The sequence below is a fragment of the Takifugu flavidus genome, chromosome 15 (genome assembly GCF_003711565.1).
Source record: "Takifugu flavidus isolate HTHZ2018 chromosome 15, ASM371156v2, whole genome shotgun sequence".
NCBI lineage: Eukaryota > Metazoa > Chordata > Actinopteri > Tetraodontiformes > Tetraodontidae > Takifugu > Takifugu flavidus.
This window is the reverse complement of record NC_079534.1, coordinates 12,798,048-12,821,515: the sequence shown is the minus strand read 5'-3', so window position 1 is coordinate 12,821,515 and position 23,468 is coordinate 12,798,048. Positions and strand designations below refer to the sequence as shown.

The 23,468-nt window shown below is 44.2% G+C and overlaps 1 protein-coding gene across 2 annotated transcripts; it reads right to left on the bottom strand.

The window, feature by feature from the left end:
• Positions 1 to 1,042: 1,042 nt before the first annotated feature.
• Positions 1,043 to 22,229, bottom strand: rock1 (Rho-associated, coiled-coil containing protein kinase 1). Of its 2 annotated transcripts, none has more exons than XM_057055856.1 (33): positions 21,383 to 22,229; positions 15,412 to 15,493; positions 13,381 to 13,481; positions 12,572 to 12,709; positions 12,320 to 12,495; positions 12,066 to 12,150; positions 11,826 to 11,970; positions 11,596 to 11,734; positions 11,305 to 11,396; positions 10,740 to 10,899; positions 10,472 to 10,547; positions 10,247 to 10,335; positions 9,995 to 10,043; positions 9,741 to 9,876; positions 9,517 to 9,608; positions 9,184 to 9,430; positions 8,907 to 9,013; positions 8,674 to 8,824; positions 8,009 to 8,169; positions 7,719 to 7,903; positions 7,209 to 7,278; positions 7,024 to 7,127; positions 6,768 to 6,933; positions 6,555 to 6,648; positions 6,387 to 6,475; positions 6,091 to 6,282; positions 5,818 to 5,983; positions 4,394 to 4,464; positions 4,186 to 4,274; positions 4,016 to 4,094; positions 3,646 to 3,907; positions 3,131 to 3,338; positions 1,043 to 2,968 (listed from the first exon to the last, which is right to left on the bottom strand). In XM_057055856.1, the coding sequence occupies exons 1-33, from the start codon at positions 21,473 to 21,475 to the stop codon at positions 2,917 to 2,919; spliced, it is 4,146 nt and encodes a 1,381-aa protein (XP_056911836.1). In that variant the 5' UTR covers positions 21,476 to 22,229; the 3' UTR covers positions 1,043 to 2,916. The 2 variants fall into 2 exon arrangements, with proteins under 2 accessions (XP_056911836.1, XP_056911837.1); XM_057055857.1 differs by having other exon boundaries at positions 1,043 to 2,525.
• Between the last annotated feature and the right edge of the window lie 1,239 nt (positions 22,230 to 23,468).

The following is a 23,468-nucleotide window of genomic DNA, read 5'->3' as shown; positions in this document are numbered from 1 at the left end:
TTATGCTCTCCTAGACACAGTGTACACCATTATTCAACAAAACAATTCCACAGAATTTAATGTGCCTTCTGCTCTGGCCCATCCCTGCCTGCTTTTTTGTGACGATCTGATTCACATGATGGAAGAGACTTTTTTCCCTGACATATAGAATATATGGTAGAAAAAAGATAAGATGGCCAAAACAAAGGGTCAAAGATGCTTTGACAAAAGAAAACTGCTGCCATAAATACTCAGCTGTGCTTCGTTTTAGACAGGAAGTTCTTAATAAATTGTCCTGATTTAAGGACTTTTGAGGAACTCTTTAACTTTTGTGTGGGTTTAAATTTCTCCTCACGGTGTATTTTAGAAATGTTTATTGCATTTATTAGCTGACTCCTACAGTATAGATGTATAATTAGTATTTGATTGTTCATTTATTCAATTATTTCCAGGCCACAGCTGCAATATATGGCGAGGCTTGACCGTCTCCCGTGCAATTACTGTAGATGTGGTGAAAGTCATTTTTCAACAGATTCAGACCTGGTAGTTGGAGTTTTTTCCTGATTTTATTTCTCTGCAGTCTCACAGGTTTACTCCGGGGTGCTGGGGAGCCTGGGCTGCTGGTTGGCCCCGATCACGCGAATTATAAGAGGTAATTCTCTTGTCGATGCTGACCAAAAGCTCTGGCTTTTCCTGGAGCTGATTACTCATTTAAAAAGCACAAATGTGTTTGAGAGCTACTGTTCATCAGCTGCTCTTCTGCTCTTTCCAGTGGTGTCTGGTTGAATATGTGGCAGGAAGCTGTGAGTTTCTCAGGTCAGAGTACGTCAGCTTCTACACCAGACACTCCTGCAGAAGCTTCTGCTCGGGTAGAACGACCAGATCTCCCCCTGCAGGGTAGTGCCCACAGAGGGAAAAATGTGGAACTTTGTCCGTTTTTAATCGGACTTGGCATAAATATGCGTGCAATTGAATGTCCATAAACTCTAGAATAGATATAACCTACAATGAACTTAATAAAAACTGCACAACACAGAGCCAGAGTGAAAACCAGGATACAATAAATGATAAAGATATGTTTATTGACATATCCATCAGTGCGGACTCCAATGCAATTAATCATGCAAATTATCCAAGACAAGAGTAGATCATATTTCCAGTGCTTTTTTCTTTTTTCTATTTTTTTGAATAAAAAGTTAGAAAACAAAACGTTTACAGAGGTATTCCATATTCCTCATGTCTCTCTCATTATATACACTGTGAGGGAGGGGTGGCTGCATTAACGGGACATGAACGTGTTAGAGAAGCAACTTGCGATTGTTAACATGGACAATCACTGACACAGGTTGACTCACTTTAAATAGACGAAATCCCGAAACTTGTCATGAGAAATGAGCCCATCTTGTTTGGTCGAACTAACGTTATTGCAATGTGTCCATAAAGAGGTAATCTAATATATATACTTTTATATATTCAAACCAGAAAAGAGACGATCCGATAAAACCACAGACGTGGCGTTTCCTTAAAAAATAAATGATAGAGGAGATAAGATTTGTCTTGTTTTGGAGGGGGGGGGGGGGGGGGAGATATGGCAGTAAAATCAATACCCAATGTTAAGGCACAAGGTGGGCCAAATGCTACACCTGTTAAGTCTTCTACAAATAATTTACAATTCAAACAGTGCAGTTTTACAATTGTTAACTTAATGTTTTCCTTTTGAACCATGTATCTATGAATCAATGTAAGGCAATACATTACAAAAAAAGAAAAAAAATTACAGACAATGTACCAAATAAACAAAAATCAATGAACTTTTAGAACTCCTATATGCCATTATAATGGAATACTCCTTATGGCTTGGAGCAATAAAATAATTAGAATAAAAATAATGCATAGATTTAAATGATGATCTTGCATGCTCCTCACTCAATACTCCAAAAATCTAATACTTTGTCCCAAACCTGGTGTGTGAATTGCAGTGAAAAAAATAAAAACAAAAAGGCCAGAGATCTAAGAAGAAGGCATCAGTCATTCTCATTTTTAAAGCTGGAAACAGAAGTAAGCTTGCATTTAGTTGGAGGATCTGTCAGCTGGGTTGAGAAATGGCAAAGTAGTTGTTTTCCACCCCTGAGACACAACAACTCACTGCAGATCAGCGATGTCTGGTTGACAGTACCTTGAACCCAACACATATTTGCAGGAGTCCCAGCAAATTCCCCTGAAACTCATTTCCATTTGGGGTAATATGTGTGTGTGGAGAGGGGAAATGGGTCTTCATGACGCTACATGGTCCAGTCAAGATTAGACGCGCCCTCTCCTGGTAGACGTGAGGAATTACAGGATAATGATGAAGAAGATGATGGTAATCAGGAGGCCTCCTGATGCCTTTTTCTGATGGGTTGCAATTTTCCAGCGCTGATTATTTATCTATGCGTTTTTTCCTTTTTAGTTATTTTAAATTCTAGTACAAATTTCTCCATTTTTGAGGATGAGGGAAGGAGGGAAAAAACAGAGTCCGAAACAATCCCAATGGTTCAGACGGTTAACTGAAAGACAGAAGAAAGACAGGTGTCCAGTGAAAGAAAGACACAAAAATCTTGCCTTTTGTTAGTAACCACATATATTTCAACAGGAGAGCTGGTTTACAGACGCTTTGAGGCTTGTGACCTTTCCACCGTGTATGACAGGCAACATTAAAAACCCTTTGAAATGGACTGGTTGAATAAGAGCCATAAGTTTACAAGTTAGTCACTGAACCCAACAACACATTAGTGGCCATTTGAAAAATCCCAAGTGTCAACTGGAAAGAGCCCAGGAGTCAACCAACCAACCAACCAACCAACCATGAAGTGTCTCGTGTTAGAATCAACCCGGAACTGAGGAATAAAGAGGGGTTTCTTGCACACAAAAAAAAGAGAAAACGTTCGGAAGTTCCTGTCAACAAGTGCTGGATGTTGTGTCTGCTGCCTGGAGGCTGGACTGCGCTCTGCTACAACACAGGAGACAAACAGCAGGTCACGCCACGGACTCGAGCACATCTCCGCCCAGCACAGTGGGTGACATCAGATGTGACTGTAGTACGCGCCACTCTTCCTACGGCTTCACCAGAACATCGTTTCATCCTGAAATCATTCAAACATGGTCGAGTTACCTCAGCTTTCCTGTATTGCTTTTAGGGTTCTTGCGGAAGGACTGGTTTGGTCCGGAGCGAGTGGACATGGAACGAGGTGAGGCTCGTGAAAACGTGGAGGGTGGCGTTTTGGGGATCTTCTTTCCGAGGTGGCCGATCCATTTCTTCTGCTCATCTTGGGTGAGGGCCAGTAGAAGCATGTCTCGGGCAGAGGTCACATCGTAGTTTACTGTTGGAGGACATTCAATGGTGTGTCAAATACCAGTAACCCCCAAAACATAGGACTCTAGGTTCCAGGCTGCTCGTATCCCGTTACAACAAATTATTTCTATTCTAAGATGTGGGTAAACCTGTAAATTAACATATTAAGTTGTACAATACAAGTGCCTGCTCATGATTTACACTCTTCTACTGATCAACATGAGGCAGGATAACCCCGATATGGTCACACTAAAGACATAGTGTACAAAATACATCATCAGCATATTTTAAAAGAGAAAGAAATCAAAATGTGCCTGCTGCAAAGAGTCCTTTACCTTTGCAAGGAGCTATAACGTCCTCCTTTTTGTCGAGGTGGTCCTTGTGGCACTTGACGTGGCAGCGGCGACACTCTAATGCCGCCGGCGGCTTGAAGACGTGCCACAGGGGTTTGGCACAGGCCTCGCAGTTGGAAGGAAAGTGATATAGCGTGGGGATGAACTCGTGGCCTTTGTGCGGGAGACAGTTGGTTTTGTCGCCCTGGAGGACCGGCTCCATGTCCGCCTCCTTCCTGCACTCTCCCTCGTTGGCATAGAGAATCTGCAGAGGGACGGAGACACGCGTCAGCGCCCCTCCGAGTTGGACACAACTCTGATGTGTCATTGAACATCAGGGCAGAGGATTTTAAGCACAGATGAAGACTTTTACCTGGAATATCCTGGGAATCTCCTCTGTCTCAGCTCTGTATACATCTCCTTGTGTAACTGGTCTCACATGAAATAATTTGCTACACAAAGAAAGCACATAGTTCACAATTACAAATCAATAACGGCATTAACTCGATCCCGTGAGCATAGCGATCGGCAACAGATACTTACTCGATATCTAGTACCATTGAGGGGTTGGACTGTTCCTTATTCTGCTCATCATTGTAGAAGAGAATCTTCTTACTGCTCACCACCACATACTACAAAATATTTCAAGGACAATGGAAGGAAGACGCAGATGTTGTTCTTAAGAGGGGCACAGCATTCTCAAAGATCCAGCTAAGAGGCAGAAAGGAAATGACAAATAAATGCGACATACCTGCTTCTTCCATCCATATCGCTTGATATTAGCGCGGTTAGGAATGGACAGCCAACCCTCCAATCTGGACTCTGAAAAGCAGGCAGGATAAAAGTGACACCTCAATACTGCTGCAGGGAAAGAGGTCATGCAGCCTTTCAATCCAAACTCTACTGGCCAAAATTGGAAGTGACAAGAATCTTAAAAAAAGGTCAAAATAACAGGTGGATCCTGCACGGAGATCTTCCAAACGTAAGGTCACTGCACTGGAGTAAAGCAACGGGAGATAAGTGTTGAATATTCCATGCCACTGCTCAGTCCCCATGCAGGAAAGAAACAAAATCATAAAGATTTGAATCATTTCAAAGTCGGGGGCTAACATTTCGGAGGAATTCTGCAGCAGGAATTTGGTTTTCAAATCGTTTCACGGTCATTAAAAACACGTGGATTCAGGATTCGTAGCTTCAGAATTAGTTTAAAATCAAATGCATGCAGGTGATAACACCACAAGTTAGAGCTGCTTGACTACTAAATGTGACACAGTGGGCGAAGCGTCCAAAACGAGCAGTACTTCTACGTGAACATGCCAAAAACATGACAGGAAGGTCAACAAAGAAGAGTGTTTGAAGCGCACCAGCGGATCAACAAGATCTGAGTTTCAAGACACGTTTTGAAAGGTGCTGAGGTTTACCTCACGCAGGGTGGAGCCTGCTGAGATGCAAACATCTGACGCGATGTGGTTAAGTTTCAGTTAGGAGCGACTGTGCGACTTTCCATATTAGCACTTAGGTTAGAACTAGCTTGATGGCTGCTGCAGGTCAGACTGCGAGAATTGGACGTTACGTTTTTTCAGGCTTCTTTCAAAAGTGTCCTCTTCTTCTAACCAATAGGAGGTGGTTTTGTCTCCTCTGACAAAAACGTACGAGAAAAATCAAGAACGAAACACACAATAGCTGCTGCACAGGCCAGGCAAGAGAGGCTTGTCCACTCAGTTACTCACAGAGGAAAAGGAATAGAAGTTACTAAGATAAGGAGAGCAAGGAGAACCAGCTGGACATGAGGGGGATAAAGAGAGAATGATTTAACCACAGACAACAAACAGCACACATGGAAACAAGATGTGATAAGGGGCTGCAGGAATTTTTACTGATGAAATATGATGCTTGATCGACTCACTAAAGCTCCAAACACAGCCCGCTGCTAATGTTTAAAGTTAAATACAACTGAAGAGCGTCTAAAAAGTGAAAGCCCTGGAAACCATTAATATTTAGGAATGGGTCACTGATCATTTAGACCAGTGGTGTTTCTGCAGCTCATTTTTAACCTAGAAAATTATTGCTTCCTGAATTGTGCCTTTGCCTGCTAATTTAAGATTTGCAGAAATATATATGGATGAAGCCCGCATCTAACCCCCAATTACATCAGCTCCGCCGTGAGGGTGCTACCTGCTATGTTGCTGTCCGTCTCATCTGTCTGCAGGCTGGTGATGCTGGAGTTGTCCATGCGCTGCTGCAGGTCGTTCAGCTTCTCTCGGAGCTGCTCGATGTCACTCTCCTTGCTGTCCAGCTGCATTTGAAGCTCGTTGCGGTTACTAAACTCCTCTGCTAGTTGCTGTTTACAGACAGGAGGCAGAAAACAGTATTTCATTTTTAATAGAAAACAAATAAATAATGATGAACTTAACCAGGCTTCGGCATCCCGACGCCTTGTGAACGTACCGCCTGCATCTCGCTTAGCTCCTTCTGGTACTTGATGGCCATGTGATTAAACTTGTCCTTCTCCTGGTTCAGTTCCAGTTGAAGCTTGCGGTTCTCCTTCTCTTTCTTCCGCAGGTCGGTGGTGCTGCCCTTCTTCTTCGTGTCCAGCTTCATGTCCTTGCGATTCATGATCTCTGCCAGCTTGTTTACAGCCTGACAAGTAAAAAAAAAGTCAAAACGATCAATTGATTTCTGATTCTGCCCTTTGTTTACTGGCTATGACTGATATCTTGTCAATAAAAAAAAAGCATCTTCACCTGAGTCTTCAGCGTGCGTTCTGTGTTTAGGACCTTTTCATAATTGGCCTTAATTGCATTTACAATGTCTTCTTTCTGATCTACATACTCTGTCAAAAAAGAGACACATAACTAGCACAAAGATGTAAATTAAACAATAAGATAGCGCGGTGGATAAATGGACCGTACCTTGTTCTTGAATCTGAAATTTCTCATTTAACTCCGCCTTCTCTTTGCTGAGGTTTTCAGCATCTTTGGTTAGAGTTTTATTGGATTCCTCGAGCTGCAGAAAACATTTATAACAATTTTAACCTTTGGCTGAGGCATGAAATGAGGCGACATCCTCTCCAAACATAAATGTGCATCTAAGCTGTGGGGCGGGGGCGTAGAGGTCATGCTCACCCGTGAGATAATAGCCTCTTTTTCAATAATCTCCATCTTATGTCTCGCCAGTGACTTCTTATTCTCCTGGCTGAGCTCAAAGTACTGCTCCTCCTGAAGAGCACGGGCGAGCTGCTCCGATTCAGCTTTGGTCACGGTCAGATCCAGCTGGGCAGATAGCGAGTCCCTGCATCCAGCAGAAAAAAAAAAACATTTTGAAACATTGGAATTTAAACCAGCATCTACTCTTTCATGCTTCTCCAGATTCCAAACTCACCTTTCACTGCTCAGCTCCTGCATCTTTTTATGAGCCTCCTGCACCTGCCGATTCCTTTCTTCAATCTCCTCCTTTAGCTCCTTGACCTGAGTTTTGTAAAGCGTCTGAGGGAAGACGGACGCGACATTTACTCACTCGCGATTTTGCATTGGAAAGTAGGAGGAGAACTCAAGGTGTCAACTCACGGAAAAATACTGTTCGGCTTCAAGCTGGTCCTGAAGTTCCCTCATCTGTCCTTCATTGCCTCTATATTGTCTAGAAACAAATCAATCAAAATGAACCAGCTGCATTTTCAGGTCAGTATGAACACAGGTTGGAGTAGCACTGGACCGCTTAACCAGCGAGACAAAGAGCGCCTCTAAAGCCTGTAACTGGCTGCAGCAACCGGATTAGAAATGGACTCGCAGTAAACCCTAATCCTTTAATGTAAACACGGTCGTGGAGCAGCTTTGGTGCGGTCACACTAAGCTGGAATAATAGTACTTATTTGTAGACAGAATTGTCGGGCAAATTTATGCCTTGACTTTTAAAGAGCATTACCGCTCGGTGGCTCCTGCCGGCTGGATTATAAGAAATGCGAGTGCAACTGTAACCTCAACCAATTTGACGTATTTTAGCTGTTATTTTCCTTCTCTTTCGATTGCGTTCTGTTTATTTCATCAGTGTGGGTGCGGTGGTGCAGGAGTGCCACTCACTTTGTCAGTTGTGCCAACTGAAACTCCAGTGAGCGTTTGCTCTCTAGCGCCGTGTTGATCTCCTGTTTGAGCTGCTTCTCAGAACACCTGAGGCGGTCCACCTCCAGCATGCAGCTCTTCAGCTCGCTCTGAGCCAGCACGCGCTTGCTCAGCTCCTGTTCAGCCTGTATTCGCAGGCTCTTCACCTGGAATGGGAAAATATGACAGATGGCAGATTAGCCTGTGCTCAAAGTGCCAAAAACTCTGCAGATGCCATTAAACTGATGAATGCTATAACAGAGGCAACGCACCTCGTCTTCCAGTCGTTCCTTTTGCTTCATCAGCTGCTCCATCTTCTGAACAGACTGCTTGAGGTCAAACTCCAACATGGAGCACTGCTTTTCCACTTCCACTACCCGACTCTCGGCTCGCATTCGGGCTCCAATTTCTTCAGACATCTTCTGCTGAACGGCTAAATTAGGACAATGAATGATAAATTATTGGATTGAACAATAAGTGATGGAATATCTAAGCTACTGAAAAAGCCCGACTTGAGCCTTTACACAGCTAATATCATATACCAGAATATATTTCCATTATTACAGTATGTGTGTGAGACAGACACGGTTGCTCGCTCTACTCTTGATATTTCTACATACTGCTTTCAAATACGTAACTAATCACCTATTGTGTTTTATCTCTGGCATTTATTGTGGTGAGCAAAGAGAGAATTTCCTTGAAAAGGGAAATGAGGTTTCTACTGTGCAGACGACAATAAACACGCTGAATCTTGAATATTGTATCAAAACTGTGAGAAACCTGAAAGAACGTAACTGGGCATTAAATTCCAAATAAAAACTGCCTTGAAAAAACCTTGGAAAAAAGAAAAAGAGACAGAAGCAGCATAAATGGGAAAAGAGAACAAATTAGAAAAGCAGAAGAGAAGCAGCGGCCAGGGGCGTTGTTGGGGGCCTACCATTCATGGCGGCTGATTTGGCTTCTTCGATGGACTCATATTTGTCGGTGAGCTGCGCCCGCGTCACCCGGTGCTCCGTCTGTTCCTGCTCCAGACGCTGTTGCAAAGTCTTCAGTTTGTAGTTCAGGTCAATTTCCAAGTTGTTCTTTTCCTACGGGGAGCAGCGAGAGCCAGGTTTGCTTTTAGGACCATGAGCGAAGCCTCTCAGCACCGATCAGGCCGTTCATGTCTACCTTCTCCAGGTTGTTGCTCCTCTCCTGGGCTTGCTTGCGTTCGGCTTCCACTTTTGACAGGCTGAGCTTCAGACTTTTGTTGTCCTCTTGTAACCCAGCCATCCTTGCTGAGAATGGCACGACAAAAAGCATTGTTACTTTCAGGAAACAAAATCAAATAGCCTCCACGGCAGCCATTCTTCCGCACCATTTCAACACGTTCCATTTTCTTTTTAGACTTTGAAAGGAAATCTATGCTGTTTCCACTCCAAAAACTGAATTTCTCTTCTTTAGTCACCTTGAAGCTCCCTGATCTCCTCAGATCCCTGGCTGTAGTTCCTCCTCTCCGAGTCGAGGGTGCTTTGAATCACCAGGACCTCCTTCTCCAACTGGGCCTTTTCTCCATCTATGGCACGGCTCCTCTCCTGCAGCTCCCGGTTCAAGCTCTCCAGCTGGCTCATGGACTTGGCCATTTCCGTGTGGTTTTTCCGTAATCTTGCTGCCGTGTCTGACTCCGCGCGCAGGAGGTCGTTGGCCTCTTCCAACTGTCCAATGGAGAGAGGAGAGAACGTGAAGCTTCCTATAGATCCTGCTTCTCCTCATCCAGACTGTTCCTGTCTCTACTGGGTACCTGATTCTGCAGTTGGATAATTTTGTCATTTGAGGCCTGTGAGTTTTGGCTGATCTTTCTCATATCTTCAAGCTGCTCCTTTAAAGTTGACGCTAGAAAAACAGATGGATACATTTATACGTGCATTGCATTTTTTCGCAACTTTAAGCACACTTTCACAACGAGGAGTGTTCACCTTTCGAACAGCCTCCTGTCGAAGCACTTCATACAACATTATAATTTACCCTCATTTTCCAAGTTGCGTCTCTTCTCTGCCTCCTGGTCAGCTTTTCTTTGGTACTCGGTGAATCGGTGCTGCAGCATGATCTTGTCCTTCTCCAGCAAAGACACGCTGGCCTCTGTATTCTTTCTAATGTTTGCCTGTGAAATGGAACAAGGCAAACGTCGTCTCTTATTCCGTTTACGTTATCATAAAATTGTTAATGGCCTATTGAAGAATAATGCAAAACAGAGTGAAGAAGCAGTCTTGGAGTTTCACCTCTTCGTCCAGTTCCTTCATGATCTTTTCAAGCTTGGTGTGTGATGCCCTGGGAGGAACACAAATTGTGAACTTAGCACTACCCAAACTGACCCAAATTCTTTTGTTCTGATGAAGTTCTGATTCCGTGTTTAAAGACATTTTATGTTTCCAATTTTGTTGAGTCGTAAACTTTGTATTATGCATCGCCCAGCTGCTGAACTGTGGAAAATGGAAGAATTAATAGAAGAGCAGAACATTTGTGTTCCACACCTGCATTTCTGCTCCAACTCATCCTTCAGCTGCATCTCGCTGTGAAGCTGCTCCTCCAGCTGGTAGATCCTTTTCTGCAGGTTTTCCAGCTGAGCAGGAAATAAAGGTTTGATTAAAACGGGAACAAACATCTCTGTAGGAACAGATTAGTGTTGGAGATAATCTGCAGAAATGACAGAAAGCAGATATATTCTGAAGGCTCTTTTTGTGTTGCCATTGACTTACATGACTCTTGTCCTCTTTTGTAGTACTGCCGCGTTTGTCACTGGCCTTTGAGGCAGTGCTGGGCCTCCGCAAAGGGCTAGAAAAGGATATTCATTACAAAAACAGCCGCAGTAGATCACAAACTCTAACTTTTCTTTTAGAGAAAACCATGGCAAAGTACTAAATTAGAAGGGGAGGTTTTTTTTCATTCTGCAATGACAAAAGTGCACTTGACACTAAAAACAAAGTATTGGAAGTCCTAAAAAGGTGCAAAGTCTGGCAGACTTACTGCTGATTGCTGTAGTAAGTGAAGCCTACAAAGGGGAGCTGGTTTCCCACAAATGCCTTTGGTACTGGGAAGGTCTCCTCTTCACCCCGATCCTCCTCGATGTCATCAAAGTTACTGGTGTCGGTGTCACTGCTCAGTTCAGGCACGACTGGGGCGGCCGCTGCACATTACATCAGAAAAAAGATGAGATCGAGAGACGAAGGAAGGAAAAGACAAGCACCATTATAACATGGAATTCAGAGATTTACATACATATGACCAGAAGATATTGAATATTTGAAACAATGCAGGGAAGAGATAGATATTCTGGTTGTAGTGCGCAGTTTTCTTCAGTTAAAAGAGCATTTAGCCAGCAGAATAGAGGCGGCTGACTTCAGTCTTGTGAAGCATTAAATATAAAGCCACTAAACTCCTGGTCTTAGCTGTACATCCCTAAGCTCTACTCTAGTGTAATATTTTGATGACCGGGGATGAAACTTTAAAGTGGAAAGAGCTGTGAATTACCGGTACTGTGCTGCACAAAAATACGACAGCGGCTTAATAATGCTGAAAACAGGATTCCTACTGTCTCGGATGTTTTCCCAGGTCCACTGGTCATTCTTGAAGAAAGGATGCCTCTTTATCTCGTCTACGCCGTTCCGACCAAGTCGAACCTCCCTGTGAATGTCAACAAGAGAATGTTTTAATCCCAAACAATGCCAAAAATGGTTCTTTCCATAATCAAAGTGAGTTTATTAGTATCAGGTTGATTCCACTGAGTGTCCTTGATACAAGCAAAGAGAAAATTCAAAGCCTAAACTAAGACGTTATCTTATAATAGGAGCTCTGTTTAAACTTTCCTTTATCACCAACTAACCTGTCAGTGAGAAAAGCACAGATGAGATTCTTGGCGTCATTGGATATGTCGCTGTCATCGGGGAAGGTCAGGGCATTCTTGTGGTTCATAATTTTGCTGTAGGTTCCCACCAGAGAGTCTGCATAAAAGGGCGTGTCGCCTAGTGCGCAGAACAATCAGGGTCAGGTCACTGTGATGACCACAGCAGAAGGAAACAGCAATGGATTCAGTTCCAGGTAGCAAATACTCACCGACTAGCATTTCATAGAGGAATACTCCCACTGACCACCAGTCACACTCTCTGCCGTAATATCCATCGCCTCCCTGGGACTTCAGTACCTCCGGTGAAATATAATCTGGAGTTCCCACTGCCGTGTCACATCGTACCATACCGTCCTGATGAAGAAAGCAGGTGGAGCTCTTAATTTAAACATCTCTGCAAATGTAAATAGTCACAATGTTCATTGACTGAGTGAGGCTGGAAGAGATACCTTGTTCATTTTCATGCAGGTCCCAAAGTCAGCCAGTTTTAAGTGGCCTGTTTTGTCTAACAACATGTTATCAGGCTTCACGTCCCTGAGAAGACAAACGGAAAATGATAAGCTACCACTGAAGCGGCACCTACGGAGCACCACGCCGAAAAGACAAAACAAAAATATTTAGGTGACATGACATGACCCAAAGCCCAATCCCACACGGAGAGGAAACAACATTTCTGACGGCACCAAACCGACAAACCGTGTACCTGTGGATGAAGCCCATGGAGTGGATTCCATCCAGAGCCAGCACCACCTCAGCAGTGTAAAAGCGCGCCCATTTCTCTGGGACATCATAGTTGCTCATCAGATTCACCAAGTCACCCCCTGGCATGTACTCCATCACCATGTAGAGGTAGCGGTCATCTTGGAATGCAAAAAAGAGCTGCGGAAAAGAAGAACGGTGAAATGATGAACAAAATAGCTCTCAAGCCACCTCACCGGTTTGATATTCGACATACCTGTACCACCCAGGAGCTGTCTGCAAAAGCCATGATGTCCCTTTCCTCCCAAAAGAAAGCGGAGTCCGACCTCTTGATCATCTCAAACTTACTTAGTAGCTTCATCGCATAAACCTTGCTTGTGAATTTGTGCCTCACCTTAAAAAAGTGAAGAGAAACCAACCGTATTAATGCACTCAATAGAATCGACCAGCTACTTCATTAAGGCACGGTGGCAGTCTAACCCCCAATTTCCACATAAATTGTGGGAGCTGTGCAGCAGATGCTCTCTTATAACCGCGCTCCAGTTCGACTTATCAAATCGACAAAGCTTCAACGATGCCTTAATAACCCATGTTGCTCGGCTCACACCAAACCAGAAACATACACAGCATCTGGTCAATTTTACAATAAGAAACAATCTAGGATGCGGACCCCGGGCTGTAAACTGTTATTTTTATTTTTTTTAAATCACATCACATCCTGATGTCAAAGTTCTGAGAAAAGACGGATGAAAGAAAATCGATAATATTTTTTATGACACCACGTATCCTTTCTGCTAGGATACAAACCAAAAGATGTGGTGTGAAATTACAGGAGTTTTTGGCGTGCAACCATCGGGGTAATTATTATTTCAGGTACTTTGTAGTGCCTTTGAATTGCATGGTCTGGGCAGAGTACCGGTAGCTCTCGCGTGGGCTTGTGATCGAGCTCTGTGGCGCTTCAGAGGTGGGGAGGTTGTGCCGTCGGTGGCTCTAGATCCAAGCTCTTTATGTACAAATTGGGGGTTAAATGATTACAAACGCTGAATCAATTAAATGCAGTCTTACCAGTTGGACCTCTCCAAACGCTCCCCTCCCTATAACTTTGACAACCTCATAGTCCTCTGCTTTCATGCGCAGATCCCGGATTTTATTGATGGTTTCTTTATCTGGGGAAAAAAGGCAGACATCAACATAACGTGTGATTCTTATCAGCAAATAATTGTACCAAATCTAATAACATTAGAGACTTATTTATAGCTCATGTTAAAAGGCAGGATTTCGACAGAACAAAACGTTGGAGACGTGTCTAGAAAAGTGTGTTTTTAGAGACTGACGAGACTCGGTTGACCTTGCCAGCCTTATCGTCCCAGGCAGGTTGTTCTAAAGCCGAGGTCTCGCATCTAAAACCCCGTGAAACCCTGACCACAAAACAGTTTATGATGGCAGAAAGTTTGTTTAGGGCAAAGAAATAAGAGCGCAAAGGGAAATCACAGAACACTGAAGTGAACGTCTGTGGAAAATGTGAAGCTGTGCTGCTGGCCCATTCACGCTTTGACGTCACAAGCAAACTCATCATGAAATGATCCGGTAAGCGGCAGCATCGTGTGGCACATTTATCCTGGGGGGGGCAGACGTTCACGTGTGCTGAAATCTCAGATGCCACAAAGCACGAAACAATTTTCAAGTGTGAAAGACCCTGACAAATAAGAACCTTCTTTCAAAATCCTGCTATTTATGGAGATTTCATCATTTCAGGAGATGCATATTTAACAGACAACACTGGCTCTGCTGTGAGAAGCTGCGTTCACTCAGGACACATTTGGACCTAGTGGGAAAACTGTCAATTCACATGGGTCATAACTGGCACAGAAGTGCACGGAAAAGGGATGTCCAAACTAAACTGACCTAAAAATAAAAAAGCAAGGCCAGAATTATTGGAGTACAAACATTTGGGAGCACTGTCATTTCCACTCCAAGTACTGGCTCCCTAGGCATTTTCCCCCAGTTGGAAATTCCCAGAGGATTAAAAGATTCAACAGAGGTTTAATGTGAACTGTTTAAAAGATGGGCTTCTCCTTTAAAAATGACGGCAATTATGCCTGGAAATTGGTGACCGTGACAATATTGCAAGTTCAGAATACAACATTATTTTATTACTTCCCATAATAAACATGACATTTTTGAGACATTTCCTGATGTGAGGAGGAGAAATCAGCTGAAGAGAGTGGGATGGAGACTACAAAAGCACAGAGGAGGAGAATTCAGGGATAAAAATCCCTTCAGGCAACGCACGCCACTCTAGGACTGACGTCTTACTGGACAGTTTGTCCATTACTCCACTTCCATCAATACATCTTCAACACTTGGCTGTAACACACAAAAGTACTGTAGCAAGAAGAACTGCGGAGCTCTCTAATGGCGTGTTTAGCCCAGGGGCTGACAGTAGAGCCTGGGCTGACTGCTGGAAATCAAACACTTCTGTTTCCTCCCAAGACTGAAAAATATGTTTCAGGTTTCCCTGTTTCGTTATTGACAACCCACAAATGTCCCTGCTCACTTACCACCAAACATACTAAATTATTACTGTTTAACATGAAACTATGCAGGTGAAATCTATTCTACATTTAGAATACAGTCAGGATGTAAAGTTGGGTACATTGCGTAGTATTTTAATGATGTGTTTGACTACTGTACATGTAATTCTGTAGGTCTGCTGAGAAAAACATACCGGCTCCTCCTATTGTCCAGTTTCAGCACAATGGGTAAAAAGGCCTGACCATTTTATTAAATCTAGAAGATTATCTGGTTTTTTTGACTGGGATTTTGTTGGGTTTTGAGGGATTCCCTCATCTGATGAGACTGTGGAAAAGAAGCCACGGTGATGGGCGTCATGTGGGTCACCAACCATTTATGAAAGCCTCTTTGTTGGGGACACTAATCAGCAGACACCTATTGTGTTCAAGTCTACATAGAAGCAGTGACCCAAAAACCGGCATATATGGAACTGGGTCTGAACACACGTGGTCCAAGAGGAAGACACCAACACAGCACGGTAAAAGAACCCATGAGAGGACGAGCACGATGCGAGCTGCTTACATCTATTCAAGAAGTTGTCGATGCTCTTGTTTTTCCGCAGGGCTGGGAAGTCCAGATCATACACCAGTGCGTCCAAGCCGTCCTGAGGAGACAGGAAAAGGGTTAACATCAGGGCAAATAAAGCTAAATAACACCCGTTTACAGCGACCTTTGTCACAACACTCGCTCTTTTCCTGTTACTGATTAGATCCAATAATCTGACAACTAATGTGTTTGAGGGCCTTGTTACAGACGCGGAAAATGATGTGCAAATAAAATAAAAGCAATTGAAAATGGATAGAAATTGATTTTAAATAACATCGACAGCCATCGTCCCCTGTTGTTACAATGGTTTGCCTGGCTATAGCCAGACAGAATAATAAATAGGATTCGATCTAATCTCCCATAATCCAGAATAACGCCTCACAACTCTTTGAAACCATTAATAGTTGACAGACAGACCCTTTCCCAGGCAACTACACCCATTTCCAGAAATTTTAAAATGCTAAAGATCACACCGGATCTGAAATAAATACCATTCCCGTTATAAATGCTAATCTGAGTTGATGTTCATCAAACTCTTGTCTTTTCCCTCATCACGTCTGTATTATACACGATCAATTGTTCAATAATTTACGTTTAACACTCCAAGCAAATCAATGACACATGGAGAATCAGTAGCTCAGACAGGTTAAGGAATCCTCTTAAGGAACACTGCTCCTCTGAGCGGCGGCAGAGGCGGGGGCCAAACCCCTTTAATGAGACATGGAAGTGCCCACTGGGAAGGGTGGGAATGAGAAAAACAGATAGGTGGAAAACGGAAAAAATATGGAGGTGCAAAACGGCTGGGCTGAACAAAAGAGCTCTGGGTGTTGACGTGCGCTTGTGCATAATGAGAGGGTTGGTGATCGACGCACGTGCTTGATCTTCAAAACATGCGCTCGTTCCAAAAAGGGTTCAACTTCTCACATCACAGGACGCCTGTATGGTGGAGAAAGGGGGTCCTGTTGGCCCCGGCACATGAGAGCAGGCTGCACTGGGTGTGTGTGTGTGTGTAAGGGGAGGGGGGGCTAAAGAAGCGAGTCCTTCAGGACCCTAATCACAAGGCTCAGCAGTGCACGTTTGCATAACATCCTGCCACAGAGAACTCTGGACAGCCGCAGTGACATTCCTTAACAGGACCGTACACGTCAGAGAGCTATTTTAGGTATGTGGCCAAACGAGTTCTCCACAAAAAGTGAAGAGAGGGAACGGCGTGCATTTTAATACAAAGTAGTGCCAAAGACGAGAGTGGGGGGGGGGGAAGGGGGTGCACGTGAACTGTGGAACAACAGCAGATGTAGGAAATAAAATGACCAGGTCTGGGTGGACAAAGCTAGCCCTGTGGCATTAAAGGGGGGTAAAAAGAAGCCCGCATCGCAGTGGGGAAAACATATATGATGCTGCGCAACACGTGCACGTGACCTCAACAGGTCCCCCCTCACCTGAGAAAAGCACGTTGAAATATCGACCTCAAATGAACCAACCCACGATTACACAGTAAAGTTGAGGAAGTAAAACCATTCTATGCAATGATTCCGCTGGGCTGAGAACGTTCCTGAAAAGCCGTCACTGATTTTAAATATATAGAACTAAATAGAAAAGAGGAACTAGTGCAGGTACAACAGAGATTTCTTTTTAGATTTTGTGGAAATAAATGCATGAACTGTGAATTTTAACTGAATTTAAGGTTATCTGGTTATAAAATAAAGGGTTATCAGAGTTTTGGATGAATACAGACAGTCATAACTAGCACACTTAGCATGTCATTGTATAGATTTAACAGCCTATTAAAAAAAAAACTCAACACCCAAGTGCTGATGCTGCTTTGGTGTGTGACATCCCTGGAATTATCAAATAATACCATTCAAAGCCCATCAGTCTCACCATACCAAGCGAAATGTGGCAATTAGGTTTAAAAGAAATTATAGCCATAAGAAAGCCAATGGCTGACATGACATACAGGAAATATTTCTTTAAGCTTTAGGGTGGAGAAATACACACAAGCTCTTTTCCAGACATTAAAGTCTGAGTTAAAATTTCCATGGGAGCCTCAGCCACATCACCTCTTTCTGCATGCCAGCACGAGGCATGTGGAGTGGTCCCAGCTAGGCCCTTCTCCCCTTTTCCTCGTCCACCTCTGGAAAACAACATGCTAGCGACGGCGAAGAAGCCATTTGACATGCAAATCGCCACCGGTTCCCCTTCAGGCTGCGTGAACACACTTCGGCTCACGTGACGGCATTTAAGGTTGCAATTATCTTGCATAACTTGGCGCGGCAGGATATCAGATTAGATGCTCATTTGCAACAGTAATTGTGCCAACCGCACCAGTGTAAACTGTCAGAGCGGCCTCCACCTCCTCTGCTTGATGTGCGACTTCAAACAGGCAGGCACGCCGCCCCTCCCCGACACGCCAACGACCATGAATGAATGAGCGCTCGCATCCCGGAGCCGGCCTGCAGAAAACTGACCGAGCATGGCACGGGGGATAGTTTTGCTATCAGCTATTACCAATTAGCTGGTAGCAAAACTAGCGACCATTGGGGCAGAATTTTGCATTTTTTCCAGTTTTTCCCTGCTGGGAATCAAACGGAACTAACACAGACCCTTCGAGAATGTTAATGGGAGGGATTGAGATAGACTAGCCGCACATCTACGCGTGGCCACTGGTTTCTAGAAGGATCCGCGGCTGTTCTGGTGGCCCATTGAAAATCTTTAACAGGTGCATCCGCCTCCGACATGTAAATCCTGAGGCTGCCGCTTTGCCACAAAACTCACAGATGTGAATTGAATGGACAAACGTGCCGTACTGGACAGCGGCTTGAGCGTTAGCACCGTCCGTATCAGTTAGTTTGGCAGCACGGTCACTTGACTTCTGCTCGGTAACGACTGCTGACTTTTCTGGGCCTTGTTAAGCGGAGCTCGTTACGCCTATTAGACTCAACCAGACAGGAAAACCAGCATTAGTGGGTTAAATAGCACAAATAGAAAAACATCTCTATACTTTAAGGTGTGTAGATACATTAAGACTGTTGCAGATTCATGAGATGTACCTCCAAATACACCTATGGGCTCCCATTAATGGCTATTTTGGGGCTCCTACGTAATGGTCACAGCTATTCTTTTCTGTAAAATAAATATTTAAAAAGAAATCTAGCAAATCTGACACTTATTCTGGGTAAATGTCAGCAGCAGTAAAGACGGATAAGGGGCATTTCCCTTCCCTATGAGGCTCCTGTGAGTAAGAATCCCTGTCACAACCGCTTTCACATCAAAATAATAATAATAAACTTCAGTGAACCCAACGACGGTGTGCACTCGTGCGCTAAATCCTCACGCAAGACCTTCCTGAGCACACACAACCCCAAGAGAGGCTGCTGTGTCCTGCGTAAGAGGGCTGAGAAATATCTATTTAATCCCTAATGTGCTGGTTAAATGAGCAGATTTAGGGACACGTTCTAGTCAGTTGGAAGAACGCAGGTGTATGACCATAAAAGATACTTTTGACATCTCTGTTATAGGAGGAGTGGACTGGGAGGTCTGGTAAAAGATGCCCCAACCTCACAGGTGTTAAACTGAATCAGCACAACTGGGTTTCTAGTTTTTGTACTTTACACAACTGTGGTGGACTCAAAATGAAACCGCTCAGACGAAACTGGCGCGCAGACTTTCAGCTTTAAGGGGTTTCACAAATAAGGGGATGAACAGGTACCGACCCAACGGGTTGACTGGTGATTCCTGTGACTGCGGACCGCCTGCTCACATTCAGCCCAACACTGGTGGGACGGATCCAGACGGAACAGACCGGAAAAGCAACCGAAAGTCAGGTTTTTAGAGGTCAAGTCACTGAAAACGAGGCGTGACTTCGACAGTGACCTATAGGAGCAACAGAGGCAATACTGTGGCCTGAAATCGAGTTCCACTGTAAACACTGACGGGGCAGTGCAAATATGGGATGTCCCTGAATGCAGCATGCAGGAAAAGGCGCCGTTTTAACGTCCCAGCATATCAGAGTGAGATCTAAACAACGCGGGAACGGCGTGAATCACACATCCACGTTGGTATCCGGGACTAGAGCTGACCTATAAGAGAGGGATAAAAACCCCAAAAAGTTATGGGAACATCCTCATGAAAAATCAACTCCAAGGAGATTTGATTTCCTTTTTTTCCCTCCCCTCATTGGAAAAGTGTGTCAAAAATGTATCGCCTGACAACGTCTGGCATTCTCTGAGCAGACGGACCGGGGAGGGGGGGCATCCAGATAAGGTGTTCCCCTTTCTGACCGGGATTTATTTAGCAGCCAGATAAGCACGACGCTGCTGGAACACACTGACAAACACGGGTCTTCGGGAGAGAAGCAACAGGAACAACCTCGCATCGGACCCATCCATGACCCAGGTACAGGAGCGCGGTGACCAAAAGGGCCGGCTCTTACCCGTTACCCAGCAACTCGGGCCTCTGCAGCCAGCACAGAGCCCACACCCAACTACCTCTGAACCAACTCTCCACACTGGCAGAATTACTTTGGGACACACAAGGGAAGTCTAGTAAAAGACAAGAGGTTATTTGATTAGCGTGGAATTTTATTAAACTGTGGGCGGAGTTGCATGGTGGCACAGAGTGGCTGAGCTAAAGGCCTCCATTCATTGATCAGGAGAGACTGCAGAAAGAGGGAAAAAAGAGCAACAACACCCTTGTGTGTGAGTGTGTGTGTGTGTGGCAGCCAGCAGAACACTCTCTGCAGCTTTTAGCCATTAAAAAAGCAGTGTGTGCACATTTAGGTGAGTTTAATTGCCTCTTTTTGCAACAGGATGGGTGTTTTCTCCCCATCTAGCGTGAACAAACATTCCATATGAGGTGTGTTTGTCAGAGAGTCCTCAGCACAATTGTCAAAAAGCCCCATTGATGTTTAACACCTGCAGAGGAAAAATATATGCCCTCAAAATCTCCAGGGACACACAAACCCACTACCTCATTGCAAATAACGTGACGCAGGATTCTCTTGAACTCACGATTACAAGTTTAAGAAGCAGCCCCAGGCAGGGGAAAAAATCAAGGGCACCCACAATAACCCATGCTCGCGTTAATTTCATGCTATAGATCTGAGTTTCACTGCACCGCTGAGCCAAATCCTTGCCTGACACCATTACCCAGCAAAGTCTTTCCACATCAAACCCAATTAAATGACTTTGGGGCTCCACCTGAATTTGTCCCCAGAGTTTTAGCGTGCAGAGAAAGTGCTGACAGTCATCAACGGTGACGTCAACCGCAGCCTGCAGGTGCGCCGATGCAGCTGGGGGCTTGCAGGTATCAACACCTGGCACCACATCTGGAGTCCGAGGATGTCAACGATGGGGGGGGACATTCCTGGCACGACCTCAGGACAAAAGCATGGCACCAGCTGATAAGATGGCAGCAAATTGTTTTCACGTTGCAAAGGTGGGGAGTGAATTTAAACATCTGTCATGGCTAACAGGCAGTTCTACCAGGACCATGTAGAAGGATAGAAACGCGAATGCCATCGCGGTTATTACTGCGTTATAACTAGTCGTTTGATGGCGCCACGTTAACGCGTCAAGCCAATAACCTTAATGTGAATTATCTATATGCAACCTACGGATAAATGGGGACTTATTTCAACAAAAGAGAGGGTTTTTTCATAGTTTGATCGATGTCTACAATGGGGTTTCGGATGCCTTCCGCGTAAGATCATTTGCTTTGAGGTGGCAACTGCTTCCTTGCCCGTGCGTCCATGCACAATCACTCGCATAAATGTCAATTGATAAGCCGTGAAAGGCAAAGCCTGGTCGGCGGCAACATCACCACATTCCGCCAGTGCCACCTGAGCCGACTTGTTGGTCACGGAAAGAATTTCGGCTCCAAGGAGTAGACTGACCCCGAACGGTTAACGCGCTAGCTACTTATCCAGACAGCTAAGCTACAAACTTACCAGAAGACAATCCGTGTTTATTTCCGACTTTGGATCAGTCAGCATGGCATCGATTTTTTCGAATCGAACATCCATGCTTTCCCCAGAAGACATTTTTGATGTTGCTCAGTCCCGTTGATGTGATATGTACAAAAACAGCGAACTGGCGAGGCAAAAGACTGGCTAGCTAGCTTTAGCAACCAGTGGTAGCTAGCTAGCCAAATGTTCCTTTTCTTCGTGTGAACTTTACACCGCGCTTCAAAGAAAACGCATGGTTCTCCTCAAACTTCCACAGTCGACGAGACGCTTATGGCTGCGTTGAATGCACAAAAGCCTCATTTTCCGAGTCCAGATACTTTTCCCGTTCTTAGTAGTAAACAAGTTCAGTGGCAAAAGATAAATGTGGCGACAGATTAGCCAGCCTCCGTAGGATGCCACCGGGGATAAGGGCTTAATGTTGGTCCATCCAAACAAAAGGCAATTAAAACTCAGATGGAATTTCTAATCCAAGAGCGCGGTTTGGGGAGAGAAGCTTAGTCCCGGACCGTCCCCATGTCTGTGCCAGGCCTCTGCATCAAGCGACAATAGAATCTGACAGTTCAAAAGTAGAAGTGGTGGAGGAAAAAAAACTTCTGCTTCTTCCAAATTTCGACCAGTTGCGACCCGGTCGCTGCACACCGCCTCCCCGCTCCCGCTGGATCGCATGCGCCGCCAATATCACTCGGCCTTTCCCCGTCCTTTCCGCTCTAGGTTCAAATCAGAGACTTGGATATGCAGTTTTGAATATATGTAAGCTTTCTGGGGGGAAAAAGAAGCCAGCAGACGGTGCGTCAACATGTCCGCCTTCCTGTTCAAACACACGGAGAAGCGACTTCAAACGTCAACTAGTGCGCATGCGCAGCTCGGGTTCATTCAGCAACGTGTTGCTGCTCACCAGGTTATTTTGAATCTAAAGACGCTTTATCCTTTGTTCTTTTTCATGTGTAGAGCCTATTCTCAGCAGTCAGCTCAGCTGTGAAACATATTTACATGCTGCACACTTGTTTTCATGTGCAATACATGTAAACTGTTGCAGTGGTTTTATGTCTTGATCCCATTTTCAGGCTCTTTGCACACTTGTTCAGCGTGGAAGATTATTTTTCTACTGTTCTATTTTTTTTTAGTGACGCTCTTGGTGCCTCTGCTATCCTACCAGTGTATATTTCCCCATCATGGGATGCATTTACTTGTAAATCATATTCTATTGGCCTGTATGTTCTTGGTCGATTGTTTTCAGATCTGTTTTTATCTGCACATTCGGGACTGATAAATGCAGTTTATTCTTCTCGATTCTATCAAGGTGGGAATGGTCGTAGAAATCGTCAACAGGAGTGAAGGGAGCGGTGTAGAAGATGGTGGTCAGACCAGCGATGTGGTGTTTAGATACAGTGAGAAGGCCGGAGGCCGAGATGAAGATGTAGGGCTTCTCTTTAGGAGCAGCACGAACGGACAGGGTCAAGAATAAGCACATCAGAGGGCTGGTATAATTTGGAGATAAACCAGAGCGACCATGAATGCTGAGGATGGAACTGCAAGGCAGGAAGACCTAAGACTGGGCTTATTAGAGAGGACGTAAAGTTAGTTGGTGTGAGACAAGAGGATGCTGAGGATAGAGAGTAGAAGATCATTCCTCGTGGAGAACCCTGAAAGAAAAAGCCAGAGGAAGATTTTTATGAATGTGCATCAACAGTTTAGTTGCTTTAATGGTTTCTAACTATTATATGTCTATCTTTTTCATGATTTCGATTAAAACTGGCCATTGCCCTCACAAATTAATATTATTATAAATTAGATTTATAATTATCAATATAATTAATCAAGATTTACTTTATTCATCCCCGTAGGGAAATTGAATTGTAATGTACTAATATATAATATAATGTGAATATATTATATTGTAATTTATTATATTGTAATTTATTTCAATACCAATAAATGGCTCAAACTTATTGGTATCCCCTTTTGTTTGTGCCCTTTAAGGCCAATGACATCTATCTATCTATCTATCTATCTATCTATCTATCTATCTATCTATCTGTCTGTCTGTCTGTCTGTCTGTCTGTCTGTC